The 21092-nt window shown below is 40.6% G+C and overlaps 2 protein-coding genes across 6 annotated transcripts; one reads left to right on the top strand and one right to left on the bottom strand.

Annotated features, from left to right (window-relative positions):
• LOC124304157 (actin-binding Rho-activating protein) lies at positions 1-3626 on the bottom strand. 2 transcript variants are annotated; one of them, XM_046762255.1, is made up of 4 exons: positions 3363-3626; positions 1065-1195; positions 559-808; positions 1-461 (listed from the first exon to the last, which is right to left on the bottom strand). In XM_046762255.1, exons 1-4 carry the CDS (start codon positions 3378-3380, stop codon positions 339-341), a joined length of 522 nt encoding a protein of 173 aa, XP_046618211.1. In that variant the 5' UTR covers positions 3381-3626; the 3' UTR covers positions 1-338. The 2 variants fall into 2 exon arrangements, with proteins under 2 accessions (XP_046618211.1, XP_046618212.1); XM_046762256.1 differs by lacking the exon at positions 3363-3626 and adding an exon at positions 1650-1792.
• A 4323-nt stretch (positions 3627-7949) lies between these two features.
• On the top strand, positions 7950-20521 carry LOC124304154 (elongation factor 1-alpha). 4 transcript variants are annotated; one of them, XM_046762248.1, is made up of 3 exons: positions 7950-8074; positions 17366-18733; positions 19076-20521. In XM_046762248.1, exons 2-3 carry the CDS (start codon positions 17417-17419, stop codon positions 19142-19144), a joined length of 1386 nt encoding a protein of 461 aa, XP_046618204.1. In that variant the 5' UTR covers positions 7950-8074; positions 17366-17416; the 3' UTR covers positions 19145-20521. The 4 variants fall into 4 exon arrangements, with proteins under 4 accessions (XP_046618204.1, XP_046618203.1, XP_046618202.1 ...); XM_046762247.1 differs by lacking the exon at positions 7950-8074 and adding an exon at positions 16198-16394 and having other exon boundaries at positions 17372-18733; XM_046762246.1 differs by lacking the exon at positions 7950-8074 and adding an exon at positions 16199-16394.
• The last annotated feature ends 571 nt before the right edge of the window (positions 20522-21092 follow it).

Genomic DNA, 21092 nt, shown 5'->3' with positions numbered 1-21092 from the left:
TTTTTCCATACGGTTTGATTTTTTATTTTTGTTTTCTTACAAATTGTTTTATTGTACTATAACCTAGAGCAACATGCCTTATACAATTTCTCGTATACAATATTTACATCGGTCCACGTTTTCCAGTCACGCTCACGAGTTACAAACTACAATCAGTTGATTACAAATAATGGTCGTTTTTTGTTGGTTAGTAAGAAGAAAGAGAAGAAAAAAATGAAATAAATAACAGAAAGAAATAAAGGAAAATCATGCTGCATAATAACGCACGATATCATAACAGATATAAATAATTGTGACAAATTATTTATCGTCCAAATAACAGGGTGATTATACGGAGGTTATAAATGTTGAGCTTCTATCTGTTGGGCTTCTATCCGCTGCTGTTCGAGCTTCTGTTTGAAGATCTGCCTGATCTCGGCGATCGGTTTTGTGAGGAAAATCGGCACGTTGTCATCCCGCCTCTGAAAATAAAAACGAGGTATTAATAAAAGCGTGATAAATTTGGAAAAGGTGCTTGAATCGCGAGAAAGAAAAAAAAATTTTGAAGGATCCGCTCACCTGGAACAGACACTCGCCCTCGAAGTGAAGAAAGTTCTGTTTTCTGGCCCTCAGAAGAAGGCCGACGCATTTGTCGTTTATGTGTACGTAAATGTTGAACAAATCGCCAAAGGTGATCCCAATTATATCCGGCTCATCCTTGCAGGGAGTGCCGTTCTGATAAATCATCTCGCACAACTCGAGAATCTCCTTGTAAATGTGGGCCGACGCTTTTCGCCCCCGAATATCGGACAGCGATCCAGCGGCCGGTCTGAAGTAGCCAAAGAATACGAAAAAGGTTTGTGAAAATTTTTAGAAACAAACGAGATCGAGCAGAGAACTATAAAGGCTGGGGGATTGATCGATTGATCGGAAGGTTCGATTCACCGTTTTTTTCAACTAACCGGCCAACCGATCCTTCAAATCAATCGTTTCATCGATCAATAGCATTACTAATTACGAAAAAACGATCAACCGAAAGGGCCGATTGATAGCAAGCAAAAAGCTGTGACAGAGCTCTGACTTACCGGCCGTATTCTTCTTTGGAGAATTTTGGCCTGGGCAGATTCAAGCCCGAGGTGAAGGGGTTCTTGGCTTGCGTGTCCTGATGCCTGGTCGCCTGCTGATTGAACATGGCCACCTTGTCGCCGAGCGATTCCTGCAACAGCGGAAATCGGCTTGTTTAAAATACCGGACGGACTCGATTGCCGCCTTGATGAATAATTAAAAATACACTGACGCGTATACGGTGCTTGAATCCACTTGGATAGCACCAAAAATAACTCGGTCGTTGACTCAAGTGTTCTATTTAACATTTACGCACTGAGCTTTCGAGCTTGAATACCGGCTTAGTCTCGAATCCCGCCGTACAAGCGAGGTCTTTTTTCACTTCTTTTATCGCTCGCTCCCTCCTTGTTCTCCTTCCTTTTCATCGGAGGATAATAAGTCCGTAAAAAGATTCGAAATCGAATTCGTTGTTAAAAGACAAAACAAAAAAAAGAAAGAGAATAAGAAGAACAAGGAAAGCTGATTTTTCCCCATCGAGGATAAAGTATCTAGTTCAACCAAATCTACAACCAACGATACATGTGTCACTCGGTTCGATCACGCACCTGTTACAATTTTCCCTTCGCGTTCGTTGTTCAAACATACAACAACTGCACTCTTCCGCTTGCAGTCGCGGAGTAACTGCCGCAACCTGCAGACGCAAGCCGCTTATGCCCGCTCTTAAAGGGGCTTCTAATCTTAGTCTGACATTGACCTTCAGCTACTATGCGTTACTCGCTTAACCGAACCGATATAATAAATTTGAATCGATCGAATCGCTATCATTTTCCGACTGTTTCATTCACCGATGAACAAATACAGTATCGATCGAAGACTTTTCTTTAAGACTATTGCTTTACGAAATGCACAAGTACAAATCACTGCGGTAATCTTTCTCAGAAGTCTGATTTTTTTTATTTTTTTATTTTAGTTCGAAAAGGAATAAGAATATCTGTGAACCGAACCTTGATCTTGATTTCCGCTCAACCCAGTTCTAGATATAAAAATTTGCGGCCTGGATGTTATTATTTATCGCGAAAAATTCACGTGCTCAATTTCATGATGAAAAATGAGTATTTTTTTGTATATATATGGAGTTGCAGAAAGAGCCGATGCAAGGTTATCTATGCGAGGCTATATTCTATGATCCCGTTGGTGAACGTTGATTCGTGAAGAAATAAAAAATAAAACATAAGGTTTCACGCTGATTTGTGTATCTGTACGGTTCTAAATATACCACGCAGAGGTTTTCAGTGCCAGTGCTACGTGCTGATTCAATCTGCGTTGGTACAGTCGCGTATACAACAGCAAACTAAGTGAGTTATTTAAAACGACCTTACGTAAATCGACTAGACGGCGACGATGATGAGCTGGTTAAAGTAAAATATAACGGATGAAACGAAATAAAAGTGGCAAAATCGTGGGAAACAAATAGACGCGAGGAGAGTAAGTCGCAGGTTGTCGCGATCGACGCTGATCGTCTAATGAACGAGGAATGTTGTTGGCCTGGCTCCAATCAACCGGGCTTCGCGATGTCCCTGACCATAAAAGCCATCTCCGTGGCACCTTGACAACAGTCTGCAGGTTCAACCTATCTTTCTACGCCTCTTCTTCTTCTTCTTCTTATTCTTCTTCTAGCTTCGGAACGTCGCATTCATACGCTAAGCACGTGATACGCGAGAGTCACGAGATTCAAGATGCGGGGCGACGCCGGCGTCGCGACGCAGCTGGATCGAAATGGGCGGGAAAATTTTTGGAGAGCTTGCGAAAAGGGGAAAAGCGCTTCCATTGTACCCTGGAATCGGAGCCAGATGCGATTTTCGCGGTTCCAGGGGAAAAGATTTGCCAATTTTTTGAACGCGTATATACGCGATTCTTTAGATTTATCTTGAATGAAATACCTTCACGCGCAGTTTGGCGAACGATTCGTTACCTCACCGATACGGGTATAATAAATAATTGGACACGTGTCTCCGTGCACGCAGGGGGCAAAAGCTCGACGGTGTTACCAAAGCGGTTTATCGTTTTGTGTTTCTACATCGTACAGACTCGCGAATAACATTCGCGTGCCAATCATTGCGATAACTGAACCGAATCCGCACGAACCTTACATTGTGTGCTTGTGGTTTGCACAAGTCGTTGGCAGGTAAGACTGGCGCGTTTCTTTCACACATACGATATATTTGTGAGCAAGTTTCGTTTCTCGAATTTTGAAAGATAAAATTCCGCGGGATTTCGAAATTGGCGAATAAAGCAGGGAGAGATAAGGCGATACTCACAAACATTACCGATGACATCGTCGAGTTTCACTGATCCTTCACAACACAAATACAATTACTGTACAATACTGTTCGGTAATTCGGTAAAACGATTCAACCGCGATAATAACGATGTTGATTCTTCGATAACGAGATTTCAAATTGTGTTGAAACGAATGTTTAGAACAATATATTTTATTAATAATTTCCGTCTCTCTTGGTTTTTTTCTTCACAGAGAGTCTCTAGCTCTGCCGGAGCAGCGTGTGCTTAGTGAGTAAAGACGTCGGGATGCTGAGCGTCCTTTTATAACAAGCTCGTCGATGCCTAAAATCTCCCCCCAAAAAACTTATACTTACGCGAGCTCTCCTAAGCTTCGCGTGCGCCGACGGCGGGGGAATAATTTCGGCCTCTATGGGTGTATTTATAAATCTATATGTACCTACCGTAGCCGCATACCGGCGAAGAAGTCTGCCGATTATTGTCCGCGCGTACCGAGCCAATTTCAGAACTTCGGTATTGGCCGTCCGCATGAATGACGGGAGTGCGATTTTTCACAACTCGATTTAACATCTCACCTCCGGCCGAGTTCGGAAAATTATCAACGTAGATCGGTAACGTTAAATTACTATCCGTTGACTTTATTGAGGAATTTTTTTCGGGGGGATTGACTTTTCGGATGTCGAAAATACCGAGAGAGCGATAACCTCATCCTTCATGCGTCTGCTGAGCATATATTTTCTCTTGTTGTTTTATGTCAACGGAAAAAATTAGGGTCCCACCCATCCTACGATCGTAAATGTAAAAATTCGCCAGTCTCTTATATTTTACAAAGGAACTCGTCTTCGCGAAAGCTTTCCGATTTGGAAACTCGGGAATAGCGAATTAACGTAATCAATCTCGTTGAAATATCGGTGCTGATATATTTAAAATTATGTAAGTTACGTTGGTGGACATTCGGTTCAAAAAGCCGCAAGTCGACTTATCCGGCTGGTAGATGTAAATTTTTCGACCATCAATCGTCGAACGAAAGAACCAAAATCTATCCAATTTGTTTCTACATTTATTTTCATTTATTTTCATCGGACAAAATGTGACAAGTTTCGCCATAATGAGTGTAAAAAATAGTAAAATTAACGATCAATCGTTTGAGGAGTGATTAAAACGTGGCAATCGGAAAGCTCTGAATTATATTCCGGTTGCTTTCGAGACTTGGTGAGAAATTTCAACTTCGGTCGATTCTCGTACGATTCTCTATCTCAACGACATCTCGTCGGGGTTAATTCAGCTTCCGGTTCTTGAAATAATTTCAGGTTTATACGATCGAAGCCTAAACTTTAACCAGCGGTATATTTTTTCTCTTGACATTTATTATAAGCAGCGAAGAAGTGTAGAGTAGAGATTACTCGGTGGTAAAAATCCGTGGATATAGAAAGAAAAATGTTTTCTCAAAATCCAAACTAAGAGAAAGTTAGACCTTCCCTGCAGTTAAAAAAGAGGGATGAGTCGGAGCAACGCATCGGCGCCGAGTTATTCAAGGCTTGCGTTTGAGTATTCGAGGCTAATTTTAAGCGTCAAATCTTTTTCAGGCCTCTCGCTGCATGCCTCGGGATGTAGATTCTGGAATCCGAAAACATTCCGGCCGTATCCAAGGCCGTATTTCGTGTCGAATTGGCCGGCCGTGAGGGCGAAGAATCACTCGAAATTACCGTGTAAAAGATCTTATTCCCGCTCCTCCGTGCAGTGCGAGATCAAGAATCTCCTATACAGGCCGATCCTCTGCGAGTTCCCTCGAATAAACAAATTCCTAGAGTCGGACGGCCGGCGGAAGTACAAAATTAAATCCGGTACAACAAGCCAAAGCCTCAATGAATCGCTACGTGACGTACGAAAGCGGGAGACTCATCTTTACGATGCACTCAACACATTCGCAGAAACTGCCTGTCGCAATCAAGCTCCGCGCTTATTGCCGGCCCCTTTCGGTATTCGGCTAAACATAAACTCGGTCCAATTTTCAAACTCTCATGCAGATTCACGCTTAGCTGCGTATTAGATATTTTCTGCAGATAAATCGCGACGCGGATGCCAAGAATCTAAATCACCTCACGTGATGTGGGGACACCCTGCAGGGTTCTGAATGAAGTTCCGAGTCCGATCGCGGAGGAGAAAATTATCTTCTGCACGAATAGCACAAATTCCTCGTCTTGTTTGAGATTAATTGCGTTATCCAGTACGAGCTCAAGTCTGATGATCTTAAGTTATCTTCTATTCTTCACGATGGAAAAAAATCATACCGACTGCAAATAATTGTTTACTGAAAGAAGATGGGTACATTGAGAAAAACTTCATTTGTTACAGTAACTAGAAAAATTGAGTAAAACAGGTATCGTTAAAAAAAAAACTGTCTGAATATTGTTGGAATTGCGAAAAACGAGGTACGCCTAAGCATTTTGCGATATCGTCGATCCTTTTTCGGCAATTGCAACGCGAAATCAGTTTCCGATGTTTAATCTACTTTTTTAGTTAAACAAGGCTTTAACGTCAATTTATCGTTGCACAATAGGGTGATCCTTGCTTAGGGTGTTGATGATTTTTTTTTCAGACCACCCCCCAAATCAACTATAAATAAGTCAAGACCAATTTCCTGTAAATGGATGGATATCACCATTTAAAATACACCTGTTTCAGATACATTCTCAGCATATAATTTATTGTGAGAGTGACGATGTTCGAATCAATCTGTAATTGCGAAGATTTAGTGAGTATTAGTGCTACTATTTGAGAAAAAATTCACATCATCGTACCAACCAGTCTCGACGAATTGCAGACCCTAGAAATTTGACTTTTTCCTTTTATTTATAAGAAATGCAATTGTCTATATTACCTGGTGTGATGATGTGAATTTTTTCTAAGATAGTAGCACTAATGCTTATTATAATCTCACATTCATGGATTTTTTCGAACATTATTACTCTTACAGTAAAATATATACTAAGAACGTGTCCGAAACACGTGTATTTTAAATTGGGAAATCCTTCCTCTTACAGGCACGGGTTACGGTTGATATAAAAATCTGAAAAAATTGTGAATTGTTTTTGAATTATTTATAGTTGACTTGGTGGGGTGATCCGGAATAAATTCGTCAATATGCTAAACGAGGACCACCCTATTGCACAAGCATTAAATTTTCGCAACAGTTGGAAGAAAATGTAGCAACAGTGATCGTAATGAGAAAGAATAGCAACGGATACCAGACTTTCCGGTAACAGCTGGAAAACTGATTTTCATTTTCTACCTAGAACTATGTTTTTCGATTGTGGTAAAAAATGAAAATAGTTAAGGACTAAAAATTTCTCTCAGTGTACCTGTTATCAATTTTATTAGAAGATAGTTGTAGATCGAGTATTCGGCGAATCATTTTATCCTCGTAAACAACAAACACGATCTCTTTGAAAATATAAAAATATAATATACTAGAATTCTGTGAAACAAAAGCCCAAATTGGAAATGATTAAAAATCTGGTAAATTAATTCGATTTCACTCTATAATAACGGCTCGTTTTCTTTATTTTTACAATATTGTAACCAATCACGCCAACTTGCAGCGAAATCAAAGCGGCTCGTTACGTATTCCAATATTACCGTCGAGGCAGTTAAAAGCGATGAAGAATGTGTGAAAAAAATTGCCCCGCACGTGTTTTGGAAGCGATAAAAGAGCGCGGAGGCCAGTTTTACAACGACGGGGAAATCTGGTCCTCTCGCTCGTTGTGATCTCGAAGCATCAAAAGCGGGAGGATACGTCGAGAAGGAATTATCGATGAGAGGTTGACGGGCTATAATTGAGGCGCGCGGGGCGAAGGTTCCGTCCAAAAACAACACGACGACCCTGAATCCCGTTTTGCGTCTCGAGAGGCCGGATTAAAGCTCCGCGCGAACAAACACCGGCACAACCGTTGTACCAAAGCTTGGAAAAATATTGAAAAATCGGTTTGTTTCAAGTAGAGAGGCGCAAACGCACGTCTGTGCAACAACATCGAATCCGAGAAAACAAAGTGTTTAACACGATTCGTCCGCGTGTCTCGTACAGCTAACCGATGCGACGCAAGCTGAATATCAGTTCTGAACGATACTGATCGTATTTTTCCACGTTCAAGCTTCTTCGCGAGTCCGCGATACGTGCGTTACAAATTTACAACGTATCCCTCAAACATCGCGATTCATTCTTCGACTAGGTTTCGTAATCACCGAATTCTTCACGAATATAGATATTCTCAATCGCAAGCTGAAAGGGGTGGAAAAACCCGGACGATCCCCACTCCGTGAAAAGTTTATTGATATGCGAGAACTGGCACATATTTCAGAGAATAGTTTTCTCCGGTGATAACGTGGCGCAATTTAGTGCCAGATTAATTTCATCGCCGTGATTCGGGTTTCTGTAAAGTACTTGGATCGTAATTTAAAAAATTTGAACGCAATTACACGGTTGGAAAAAAAATTCCCCAGCTGGTCCACTAAAATTTTTCGGTTCGTTTAACCGTTTCATAATGTGTTACTGTTCGAAAAATAAAGTACAACGTGTAAATTAAATATTGACAATGACAACAATTTGTGTCATATTTACTAACAGAAATTTAAGAAATAACTGAAATATAAAATGAACCTGCTGGGACATTGTGTGTAGTTAAATTTTTCTAACAGTGTACCGATTGCGTAACGCAATGATCATAGTTTTGAGGTAAATAATGTATTATTATTATTATGTATAATATTGCAGATATATTATTTGGCAAAAAGTTTGGCTGCAATACCTCTGGCATTCCGAATGCTTAACTTATATATATATATATATATATTATAGTGATAAATTCGAGGACCTATATAAGAATTTTCCATGTAGTCTCGGGCGACCATCGGACGTGAGCGATCAAAGGGGGGGGTAAAAAATGATTTAACGGTCATCACGAATTTCGAGTCTAGGTGCCAGATGTCAAATGTTGATTTCTTCCACGTAACTAATGAAAGAAGAAATAGTATTATTCGTAGATAAGGTTTGCTTTTTATTTCGAAGTGCCGCTACCTGCTGCTTATACTATTGATCAAAAACTTCAAGACTTGTTTATCAGCGTAAAAGAGAAAAAGAATTATGATAGATAAAGATATCGGTTATTATTAGATGTTTAGAATCAGAATTTATTCATTGAGAAATGAAAATGAGAGGGAATTCTTTTTTTTTCTAGTATATTATTATTATTAATACGTTGGGGCGGTTTTTATTTCGAACTTGGTGTACATTTTCAATTGCAAACTTCACAAACCTTGCGAGAGTGTTCAGATTTTCACATAGATATATCTGTCCTTTTGAGGATATTTCTATGTAATTATTTCGAAACAATTTAGAGGACTTCCCGGTAGAATTTCGAAAAAGTCGAAAACACGGACCACCCTAGGATATGTGTACGTCATATGTGTAAATATATATGTTATACACATGTGCGATATTAGAATTTTTGCGTCGTCACCGATTGCCGGTGTCCCGACGATGACGTAAGACGCTACACACGCACATAAGCGACAGACGCTGACAATGAGCGTTGGCAAAAAAAAATTAGAGAAGCAGAATCCTGTAGAAACATTACCTAACACAACATTATATATATATATATACACATATATACATATATTGTATATTCACGTATGCTTATACACATATAATTATATCTGTATATTATCGTGGCTCTAAATTTCTACGTGTTTTGTATAAATAATTCCAGGGCGATCGGTCCGCGGCTACTCGACGTCCGCCAGGATGAAAAATTCATTGATGGTCGATACGCAACGTCAAAATCCGCGAGCGTCGACCGGATCCTCGCGACCCACGCGAATCAGACGTCGCCGTCGGCTGTCAACGACGTCGTTGTAATATGAAAACAAAATAAAAAAAAAAAAACAAAAAAGAAAAGGGAGTAAAAATAATCTTCCGGCACCCTAACGATCGCGGACGATCTAATTTTGGAGAATTTTTTATTTTTTTTTCTCTTTTCCTTCAGTTTTTCCGTCTTCTTTCTACCTGTTTTTATTTTTCCCTCCCTAATCTCTTGTTTTCTCGTTAGATCGTTGACGCGTAACAACTTGGCAGATATGGATGTCGCACGTCACGTCCATGCAATAACGCTGAAATCAAATCTGCGTTTATATACGATGAGGAAAATTTCATTCGTACAGTTGACGGGAAGTTGTAGAAAAGTTGGTTGGTATAGTTGCAACAACGGTTTGGATATTTTTTTCAATTTTACTAGAAAATGTAGTACAAGTAACGTGTTTGGTGTAATTGTAATTGTCGATAATATATTTTCTGGTTATTGGAATGTTAAATCTGGTCGTTTAATTTGCTAAATTTTTTCACGACAAGATGCGTTACAAAATAACTGGATTTTTTTTTTTTACGGATACAAAACTCACTTTACTTTTGTGCCCAGAACTCATGTTATGCGATTATTGCAATGAACGAAAATAGTTGAGAACCGCACATTAAACACAATTCTTTCTCATTACGATCACTGTTGCTATATTTTCTCGTAACCGTTGCGAAAATTTAACCCTCGTGCAACGATAAATTGACGTCAAAGCCTTGTTTAGCTAAAAAAGTAGAGTAAACCTCGCAAACTGATTTTGCGTTGCAATTACCAAAAAAGGATCGAAAATACCTCGTTTTTCGTAATTCCTACAATATTCAAACAGTGTTTTTTCAACGATACCTGTTTTACTGAATTTTTCTAGTTACTATGAAAACGAAATTTTTCTCGGTGTGTGTTCGCGTGGATGAGTCGACGGGACAATGAAACAGGTGCGGCGGAGTTGGCAAGCTCGGTTGCTGGGCTGGCTGAGTAGAATTTTGAAGTAATTAGGCGAGACCGCAGATCTAGTCAGTGGGGTGAATTTCGCAAGGCGGAATTCTATACTGACTCATCATAAACCACGGAGATGACATTCTGGCGTGTGTGGCTATTGCCACGATTTTAGAAGGTATCTCGATCTTCAAAGCGGCGGGAAAACCACGTGCCACGCACACATCCCAAGTTTTTTTATCCACTCATGTAAAGATTTCCCGCACACGCGAGAAGCCGTGCAGTTTCAAGCGTTTTGCAAACGTCACGCGCACGGAGTAACTAGTGCGTAGAAAGGAACATCACAGGGTGAGTATGGACCATTTTTAGGCGAACAGTGTCCGTAATTTACGAGGGTTGCGGATTATTTATAACAAATACGCGTCGACGTCGGTTTCTAGAAATTACTCACGCCAAAAATCGGTATTGTTTGTTCATTAATTTTATCACACCAGAGTATTTGCACGATAAGTTTTTATCGAATAATCGTGTTCGAAAGCTGTGATGAAATTAACTTTCGGAATACGAGAATAGAAATTACCGGGAGAATGGTTCATTTTTGATCGTTACAAAATTGTTTAAAATCTATTAGATTTGTTCGATTTCACTTGACGACTCAATTTATTCGATAAGTTATCGTCTACTAAGCACGAACGAATCTGGATACTAGATTTTTAACTGTTTTGAAACGATTTTAAATGAATTATCGATATCTAGGCTTTTGTTTACAATTTCACAATCAATTTTTTCAACATTCTTATCGTCGAAGAGATCTTCGGAGCCTGCGAATACAATAGTTCGTCAAATACTGGTTTCACGACAATCTCGTTAGAAAATGAGCAAAAAGTATTAATTTTTGGCCAACCAACCACCTGATTCATCGTCAGCCAAATTAAGCCCTGTGCACACGGTTCATTTTTTCACGCCGTTTCAACGACTCGAAATATCCATTGCTGCGCACTTCGCTTCTTCGTAGCTTCCTTATCGGTTGACGCAGTTTCTATTTCTTACTAGCCGACGCTGCGTCTGTAAGAGCACCAATTTTTTCGTAAGATACAGCGCAGAATTTATATTCGACAATTACCAATCTCGCAAGTATTGGATTAAGATTCCATTAAGAATGAGACTTTTGACGTTTTCGTTGTACGTAGATTTTAATCAGTTGGCATTAGATATTACGAGATGAAAGAATTCACGCAACCTAATTTTTTCATCCCCGTACATTCAGTGTCGACCGATTTATAAACAGGAAATCGCAAGAATTCAATGAAAAAAGAGAAAGAGCGGATGAAAGACGTTATGCGAAGCTAACTGAACGGACGAAGAAGAACACGAGGTTGGAATGGCTGTGATCTCGAAGGTGAAGAACGCGATATTTTTGGGGCCACAGGTTCGACATAGAAACACATTTGTCGAGGTAGCGCAAACTCGTGTTATACAACAAGATCAATCTTCTCTTCAGCGTCGTACCTGCAGTTGAGAGAAAAGCTACAAATCTTCTCATTTGTGACCGGGTGCAGTTTCTTTCGTGCGTACAAATATGCGTTAAAATGCAAAATGACAAATCGTCAAAAACATCCGTATTATAGTCGTAAAAATCATTAATCCACTATTTTTCCAAAAATTCGACCTCACACTGAGAAAAATTTCATTTGTCACAGTAACTAAGAAAATTCGTCTGTCAAATAAATACCTTTTTTTCATCGCCCGATATCACCAAATTTTTGTCTAGAGACTTGCTCAGTCAATTTTCAGCTCAAAGTAATGAAAATTCAGTGAGTTATAATTTTCGGAGTGGAATGATTTATATTTCACAATTTATGAATCGTCTTTTTTTCCACATTCAAAATTGCATTTTGCTAAAACCGACTAATTTGCCTTGAAATACAACGCTCAAAGAGTGTCCCAGAGTTTTCTTCAAGTTCTTCGAATTCGACCTGAGGTCTCCAGCGGCCCGTACAAAATTTCTTTTACCGAATGACTTTTAATTTTCAATCGATCGCACCTCTCTCATCCTTTATAATCGACGCCGCGGCACGTGCTCGAGATGTTCCCGGGTTAATAGACCCGAAGCCCCGAAATGAAATAGACGGGCATGTCGAGGTCGAAGGCTGGCGCCTGCCCGACCAAGGCCTCGAGGCTCTGACCCCCGCCGATATTTCTCGGTTTCACAATTTTGATTGCCTGTCCGATTCTAGGACAGAATCCGAAATCCCGGTCGAGCCGTCGTGCTTTCTCAAGATTTATCGCTGGCCCGACGCCAAGCGAACGAATCCCGCGTATTAGAGACACCGGATGTGATATCCGGCCGAATTTTTCCCGGATTTGATCCGCCCTAATCGATAAACAAAGATATAAATTTTCTCTTTGCGAAAATTAATTGACGCAAACAATTCTCGAGAAATTAGAATGGCACGTGTTTATTGCTCGAGGTATGTATGATTTAATAATAATAAAATCAATGTACGTATAACAAATGTCACATCAACGTCCTCTCGCAAGCTGCACGCTTTATCTTACACCGGTAAACTGAACTTGGGCGGAAAATCAATGCCACACATCCGGGACCCGGACACAGGTCGCTTGTTCGCTCGCGATCCCGCGGGATGGATGTGAGCCATATTTTTCAACAAAACCGGGAGGAGGGAAACCCTCGGAGATAATTTTCCGCAGCTTCCATGTATTCGGATGAATTTCTTCTTTCTTTTTCGAAGATATGAAAACCACGCGATTTTGCAGAAATAATGGTGAACCGTCCCGAACGGTAATTTATTTTATTCCTTTTTTGTCGATTGTTTTCATCAAAATATGTGATCAAACATTTCTTTCGTAAATTTTTATATATCTATTTTCGGAAGATACGTTCGCAACTGTGAGATAAAAATTCGTGGATGGAGTTTTCGATCGGGCTTCCTTTTTTGCCTGGACAATAATAACATTGAAAAGTAAAGACGATCGATGCTATCTTTGAATTCTTTTCTGCGAAATCACGAATTAAAAGAACAATCGCGACATCTCGGAACATGTTTGCTATTCGATAAAATATACATATGTATACTACCTCGTGCAATAATACCGCGAAATTGATCATTCGGAATGAATGTTTATTGCTCGATACATTATATTCCTGTAACATTTTACGTAATATCAAAGAATCGTTGATGTTTTTTTCACGGACAAGATGTAAGTGGAAATGGGAAAAAATCATTTCTTCATAAAGTCTTTGCAAAATAAAGCCGGTAATTTTGGACTTCTGGTGATTTCATAGACTGGAAGCGTGAATTTCCGTGAAATAATCGAATCGTTCATCCTTTTTGCCAGTAGAATTTTCTCCATTTCCTCAATTTTTTTTTTTTTTTTTTTTTTTACACTCAAGGTTTCCGACGTAATTCAAGGAGGTTCAATTTGTCTTTAAATATTACTAGCAGTCGGCGTCGAAGAACAAAGCAGCACGTTGCCTCGGTCTCGGAGTGACTTCACTCGTTCTTCCTTCTCTCTTCCTCTCAACTTTTCTTTTTCGTCTTTTGCGCAAACCGGATGAACCGCGATGCCTCAACGCTCGGGACTAACGTCCATGGAATTTAGGGAGGTGTGTAATATTTTCGCAAGTACGAGCGTCACAGTCCGTCAAAGACGGACCGTTTTAAGGCATGAGGCTCACGTGCCTCCCACCCGAATTTCCGAAAAACGAAAATACGACATATCGCGATCGGATCCGCGAAAAGTGACGTCCGCGAGGTTCTCTGGGTCTGGCATCGGCCCAATTCGAATGCTGTCAATAACTGCCGGACGCTTATGTAAACGAAAACAAGCTCCTCTCAAAGATTTTTTCTCACACAATCATCCACCACCTACTCCCACGTTTGCAAATCCTACAGACCACAGTGGCCTGCCTCAAGAATCGAATCGATCCACCCCGTATTTTCATGTCTTTCATTTTTCCTTCGCCTCTTTTTCTCGCGTGGATTCCACTCCACGTTTCCAGATCTCTGACGTCGCTGCTAAAGCTGCGCGAAGTTTGGATAAATAATATATATGTATAAACAAACTTACACACACACACACATCTTAATATATATAAATCTCGTGTCACGATGTTTGTCCTCAATGGACTCCTAAACCACTTAACCGATTATAATAAAATACGCACACCATGTGCAGTTCGATCCAACTTGAGAGATAGGATAGTTTAAATCTCAAATTATAGTCGCAATTATAATATATTGCTAATTATTTGTCTGTTATTATTCGACAGTCACAATTATCTGTTAACTCCGAATGATTCTAACAGATGTCGATACCTTTCGACTGGGTTGAGTAAGTAATCAATAGATGGCGCTGCTATGGTAAATCTACGAACGTGTCATATAAGCTACACTAGCAACCCATCCCGGCTTCGCACGGGCATATAATAATATAATAAAAGACAATACACAATGTTTACAGTGAGTTTCTAGAAAAATAACATTTATATTATTACTTAATATTATTATATGCCCGTGCGAAGCCGGGACGGGCTGCTAGTGTATATATATGTATCGAATTATATGACTATGGATCATTCCCTGCAGTTTTTTTTTTTTTCTTTTTTGTTTTTTATCGTTCGTCGTCAATATGTTGTTTTATTTCTCGTTCTCTTCCTTTTTCTCTTTTCCTTTCTTCTCGCATTCGAACATGTTCCGTTTCTCCGGCACGTTTCAAAGGTATACCTACAGTGCATGTCAACACGTTTGCACCACCCGCTGATCTATATCTCGACGAATTAGCCCAGAAATAGAGCAGCAGATCCTTTAATAGACGCTCCGACGTCAAAGGCTGCAGAATGCGCAGATGCGATTCAAGACGCGGGTAATTTCCGCTGGGTGGGGATAAACTATTTGCGCCGCGTCGATTCAATCGACGAAGGATCGATGACATCCGTCAGGCTTGCGACGATTTTCATAAATATCACGAAAATCATCGATCTCTCTCCCTGCTGGCCCAGAATTCCCTGCTTTCTTGCACTCTGTGAATTCCGCCATTCGCGGCTCGGTAAAACGCGAATGCCAGACGTCGCCGGTGTATTTATGGATTTTTTCAACTCCGTTCGGAAAGGTTTGGCAATAAATTCGGGACTACCTTGTATCTGGTGAACGTTAACCTCACAGAAATATCTCGAGTGCCATAATAAACGGAACAAATTTTCATCTTCAAACTGCGATATTAATTCACTCACTCGCGTACATCGCTCTCCTAAATAAGTATATCGCAAATAATTATCGCAAATTTGCTGCAAATTATCCTTGGATCAAAGCCACGAGAGCGAGATTTTTTCATTCCGCGGCTTTGTAATCATTCGTCAAGATCAACGGAGACGGAGACGAAACTAATAAAAAAAAGGGGGCAACGAGTTCAATTGCAGATTTTATTCAAGCGGTTTCTTTGTTCTTTTTCGCATCTGGCCGCTCGCGATCGTTTTACGGTCTTTTTAACTTTACAGTAATCTAAATAAATACGGAATGAATATAATCGAGATTTAACGAGCGATCGTTAAAGTTGTCCGAGTACCGAGATTGGCACGCGTGATTGCTCGTAAGTAACGGGAATAACTTGTACGTTGCAAATTGCAAGTTGATTTTCAATTCAAACGCGTACCGGGGATAAATTATAGCATCCGCGAAGGTTTCTCTCGTTTGTCAGATATGAAAGGAAAATGCAACTCGCGCGGTGCCAATTGCGCGCAAATAATCGTCATCTGGATCCAATTATCCTAGGTATTATAAATTAACAAAGGCTTTACGTACCTACCAGCCTTTGTTGATGCATATATATGTATATTTACAATTAAACAGCCAGGTAATAAATCACCGTAAGTACATAACGGTAATAAAGGATAATAATCGAGCCCTTAAAACGCGAAACGTTCAACCGATCGTCGGGACGAAATATATCCCTCGGTGTTTATCAATTCATTTTCTATAATAATGATCCTTACCAAGGAAATATCCGGCTGCATTTGGTGTGCGCAAAACCGTCGGCCATGTTTGTTACGCCGTCGCAATAGAGTCCGAGTTCTTGTCGATGCGAATGGCAGAGGATATTTGCGAGGTATTTCACGTCTCCAGATATTCGCCGATTTATCAACGAAAATAAGTAAATCAACGTCGCATTTTACCGGTATACGCAAACCCGGTAAGTAAAGAACCGTATCGCTTATTCGTAGATCGTAGTTACACCGTATCTTGTGCGAAAATTTCACAACTCTATCCAGCTTGAGGAAAGTAGCCGGCAGACCCCGATCAACCCGAGACGTATTGATTTCTGGGGTTGTCAGACGAAAAAATTAGCAAACTGCGTAACCCCGACTGCCGATGCCTCCTTTCGTGTAAACGTTGTCGGGACGAAGTAGTCGTCTTCAACCTTAACGTAGACCTTGATCGAGTATTGACAAAAATAGTTATTCGATATCTCTACGGTAGCTTCATTTTTTTTTCTCGACAATTTCGAGTCAATCTGCGAACGAAATTTTCGCACCAGAAACCCGATCGGTATTTAATCTTTGTTTTTCTTGGATAGCAATTATTTTATTACGTATTCTATAAATACGCGAACTGACCCCAGCAACAAGTAACTTATAGCGCGACGTTTGTAATCGTCAATTGGCTTCTGTTGATGTTTAGTCTAGTGTTATAAGCTGCCGGTAAAGATAAAAAAAATAAACAAAAAATACAATTCTGGCATACTTGAGGAATTATTTTCCTGGTTGCGAATTGTCGGCAGAATGAACGAGTGAATTTCGGAAATTTATGTCCTGCCAGTGGTTTATTAATTTCGGTTTTGATGATTTCTTTTTTTTTTTTTTTTATTATACGTATATATTGGAAACTCACTGTTTTCAAATTTCAAGTGACTTGATTCAGCCCCGTATTTGAAATATCGTAAGAATGGCAAAACACGTCACCGAGCTAGATACAGTTGACGTTGTATAGTCATATTAATTGATTCGAATAAAAGGAAATTCGCAAACGAACCGAATGTATGGATAGTTAACAAGTTCCCAATACGAAGCAACATTTTCATCGATATCGCAGGAATACCTTCCAACTAACATCTGCGGAAGTCCGAAACGGTTCGTCGAAGGCGTTTTGACGATTGTTAAAAAGTTTCAGATCCGGGACCGAAGCGAAGTTGGCCGAGATACGGGAGGGTTGAAAATGGGCAAGGAGAAGATCCACATAAACATCGTGGTGATCGGGCACGTGGACTCCGGTAAATCAACGACCACCGGCCACCTGATATACAAATGCGGGGGAATCGACAAGCGGACGATCGAGAAGTTCGAAAAGGAGGCCCAGGAGATGGGCAAGGGTTCGTTCAAGTACGCCTGGGTCCTGGACAAGCTCAAGGCGGAGCGGGAGCGGGGAATAACGATCGACATAGCTCTCTGGAAGTTCGAGACGGCCAAGTACTACGTGACGATAATAGACGCGCCCGGTCACCGTGACTTCATAAAGAACATGATAACCGGGACAAGTCAGGCGGACTGCGCGGTGCTGATAGTGGCGGCAGGGACCGGGGAATTCGAGGCCGGGATATCGAAGAACGGACAGACGCGGGAACACGCCCTCCTGGCCTTCACCCTGGGGGTGAAACAGCTGATCGTGGGTGTGAACAAGATGGACTCGACGGAGCCGCCGTACTCGGAGAGCCGGTTCGAGGAGATCAAGAAGGAGGTATCCTCCTACATAAAGAAGATCGGCTACTACCCGGCCTCCGTTGCCTTTGTACCGATCTCCGGTTGGCACGGGGACAACATGCTCGAACCCTCGCCGAAGATGCCCTGGTACAAGGGGTGGAAGGTAGAGAGGAAGGACGGCAACGCCGACGGCAAGTGTCTGATCGAGGCTCTCGACGCCATCCTGCCGCCGTCGAGGCCGACGGACAAGGCGCTCCGACTTCCGCTCCAGGACGTCTACAAGATCGGCGGCATCGGAACCGTCCCCGTCGGCAGGGTGGAGACTGGGATCCTGAAGCCGGGTATGCTGGTCACCTTTGCCCCCGCGGCCCTGACGACAGAGGTAAAATCCGTCGAGATGCACCACGAGGCTCTGACCGAGGCTCTGCCCGGCGACAACGTCGGATTCAACGTCAAGAACATATCCGTCAAGGAGCTTCGCCGAGGATACGTTGCCGGGGATTCAAAGAACTCGCCGCCGCGCGGCGCGGCTGATTTTACCGCTCAAGTAATCGTCCTCAATCATCCGGGACAGATCAGCAACGGTTACACCCCCGTTCTCGACTGCCACACAGCTCATATCGCTTGCAAGTTCGCCGAGATCAAGGAGAAGTGCGACCGCAGGACCGGCAAAACTACCGAGGAAAATCCTAAGAGCATCAAAAGCGGCGACGCCGCCATCGTCATGCTGCAACCCAGCAAGCCGATGTGCGTCGAAGCTTTTCAGGAGTTTCCACCCCTCGGACGCTTCGCTGTACGCGACATGCGCCAAACTGTTGCCGTCGGAGTAATCAAGGTCAGATTTTCAGCTTCTCGCGTTATTTTTTTATCAAACTAGCGTACGAAAAATTCTGAAAAGAATATACCTATAGTACAGAACTGTGCACACTGACAATCGGTGTACGAAGAAAACGTAGAAAAAAAAATCAGAACCTCATCTGTCTACGTTACAAAATAAATAATCGAGTATTTTCACGTCAATTCTTTACAACATGCATAGAAATAAATAAATTAACGACTCAGGCACCCGGGAATCTAAAAATTGTTTATTTGTGTACGAAAAATGTGGTAAAATCTATTATAAATGTGAAAATATACGAGACGTGTACGATGACGAATTTCCTCCTGCTTTCGACAGAGCGTCAACTTCAAGGACACTCAGGGGAAGGTAACAAAGGCCGCGGAGAAGGCCCAGAAGAAAAAGTAACCATCAGACCTCCTCGGAAGCTCGCAGTTCGTCGGTTGGCGTCCGTCGAGAGTCCTGACAAGGCGAACCAACTGCAGGGCTCAATTTTCTACGGCAGCAATCCCTTCGAATTCTTGCTTAACAATGAATAATACCTGCACGAGCAGAATTGGGAATATGTGCTTATACTTACCCCCCTTGCATTACCCGGTAGTGTTGAATCCCCGTATATATCCGAACCTTCACATTCAGTTCACCCATGCTCCTCGCACCCCCCACATATGCTAGGATTTTTCACCGGATCGTCGATATTCCTAATCGCTTAATCGTTCCACAACGTTGTACTGAATTTAAAACGTATTACATACACATTGCGACATATACTCTCAGTTTTCCAACTCCGTAGTTAGGTTTTTAATCTTGAAGAATGTATCGGGATGTGTTTTACATAGTTATCGTGCATGTGCAAAATTCTTCGCCGTGTTATGACAAACGTTGCGTGTACGCGACCACTTTTCAAATTCTTCCACTTTTTTTTTTTTTCTTCTCGTCCTCGCTTTCGGGAGAATGATTTAGACTCCTTTAGACTTGGTTTCTTACCATTTTTTTTTCTTTTTTTTTTCTGTTTTTTCAACGTTGAAAAGAAGGTGTCATATTTCCGTACCCGCGGTACAAGAACACGACACGAACGGCCGTCACACGAAACATACCCATTTTTTAATCGATTGTATTATCGTTGTAAGGAATTTGTTATAAAAGAAAAAAAAAAAAAAGAAGGTATTACAATTGTTTATATTATTGTCGATGTAATAGATGATGTTCGGTTGTGAATTGCTACGATTAATTTTACCGTTTAATATACCCATATTTATCTATATATATCCCTAGAGATCGCTGGACTTACTATAACAATATTTTTAATAACCGTATTTTCAATCCTTCAATTCAACTTTGTACGATCATTGTATACAGAAAGGTCTTTCTAATATCCCCCGTGTCCTCGGTGCACAATATGCACCTGTCCCTATACATATACAAACGACGATTGTTTAGACCCTTGAACCAATACCAAGTTGATGTAATAAAAAAAAAACCGTAAAAAAAAAAAAATAATTTAAAAAACTCGAAAGTTGCCTCATTCGCCATGAAAAAAAAAAAAAAAAAAAAAATAATCTATCCGAGCAGCGTAAGTACATTTGATAAAATACCTATAATACGAAGAAAAGTTATCAATACTCGCCTTTTGCATAGAGCTAGAAATTTTGACAAGCTAAGAAATGATGATTTATGAAAAGTTAGGTTAAACGCGTACGATAGAATCTGCGAAAACTATACGGAATGAATAAAATCGCTCGACGATCATCGTTTTTATGGTAAATATAATTTATTAACACAATATTATATTTATTTTTTTTTTCATCTCTTAACCTTGTAACATGTAAGTATATTACAGCTAAATACAATATGATATTATACACTATACAACAATAATATACTTTATATACGCATATTACATGTATGTACAATTATCAACACGACGGTTTTATACAATAATAATAATTGTTATTATTATTATAACAATGTAATGCAGGTCTCGGTCAGTCTTTAGTTCCTGAGGCCAACCGAGGTTCTCCAAGCAGACCCAGTCCTTCGTTATCAAGTCTATATATTAATCGTCAGTACGCGCGCTTATATACGTATAATTTATTCCAGAGAGAGATCGTGGCAGGTCGATGTGTGCGATATTATACACGTGAGAGTCGTTGTGTGACAGAAAATTACAGAATTCTCACTTACGATAATTAATACATCGATAATACCGCAAGCTTGGGTCAACATTGAGCAACCCTCTAAATAGCATAGATATACAATATTAATATTCTCTCGATCGATCAGATTTCACTTTTATCACATAACGTAGAATTATGTTTTTTATTATCTACAAACTGTATATAATGTATACCGCAGA

Source organism: Neodiprion virginianus, chromosome 4, assembly GCF_021901495.1.
Source record: "Neodiprion virginianus isolate iyNeoVirg1 chromosome 4, iyNeoVirg1.1, whole genome shotgun sequence".
NCBI lineage: Eukaryota > Metazoa > Arthropoda > Insecta > Hymenoptera > Diprionidae > Neodiprion > Neodiprion virginianus.
Note: the sequence above shows the minus strand (reverse complement) of the source record. Positions and strands in the feature narration are given on the sequence as shown.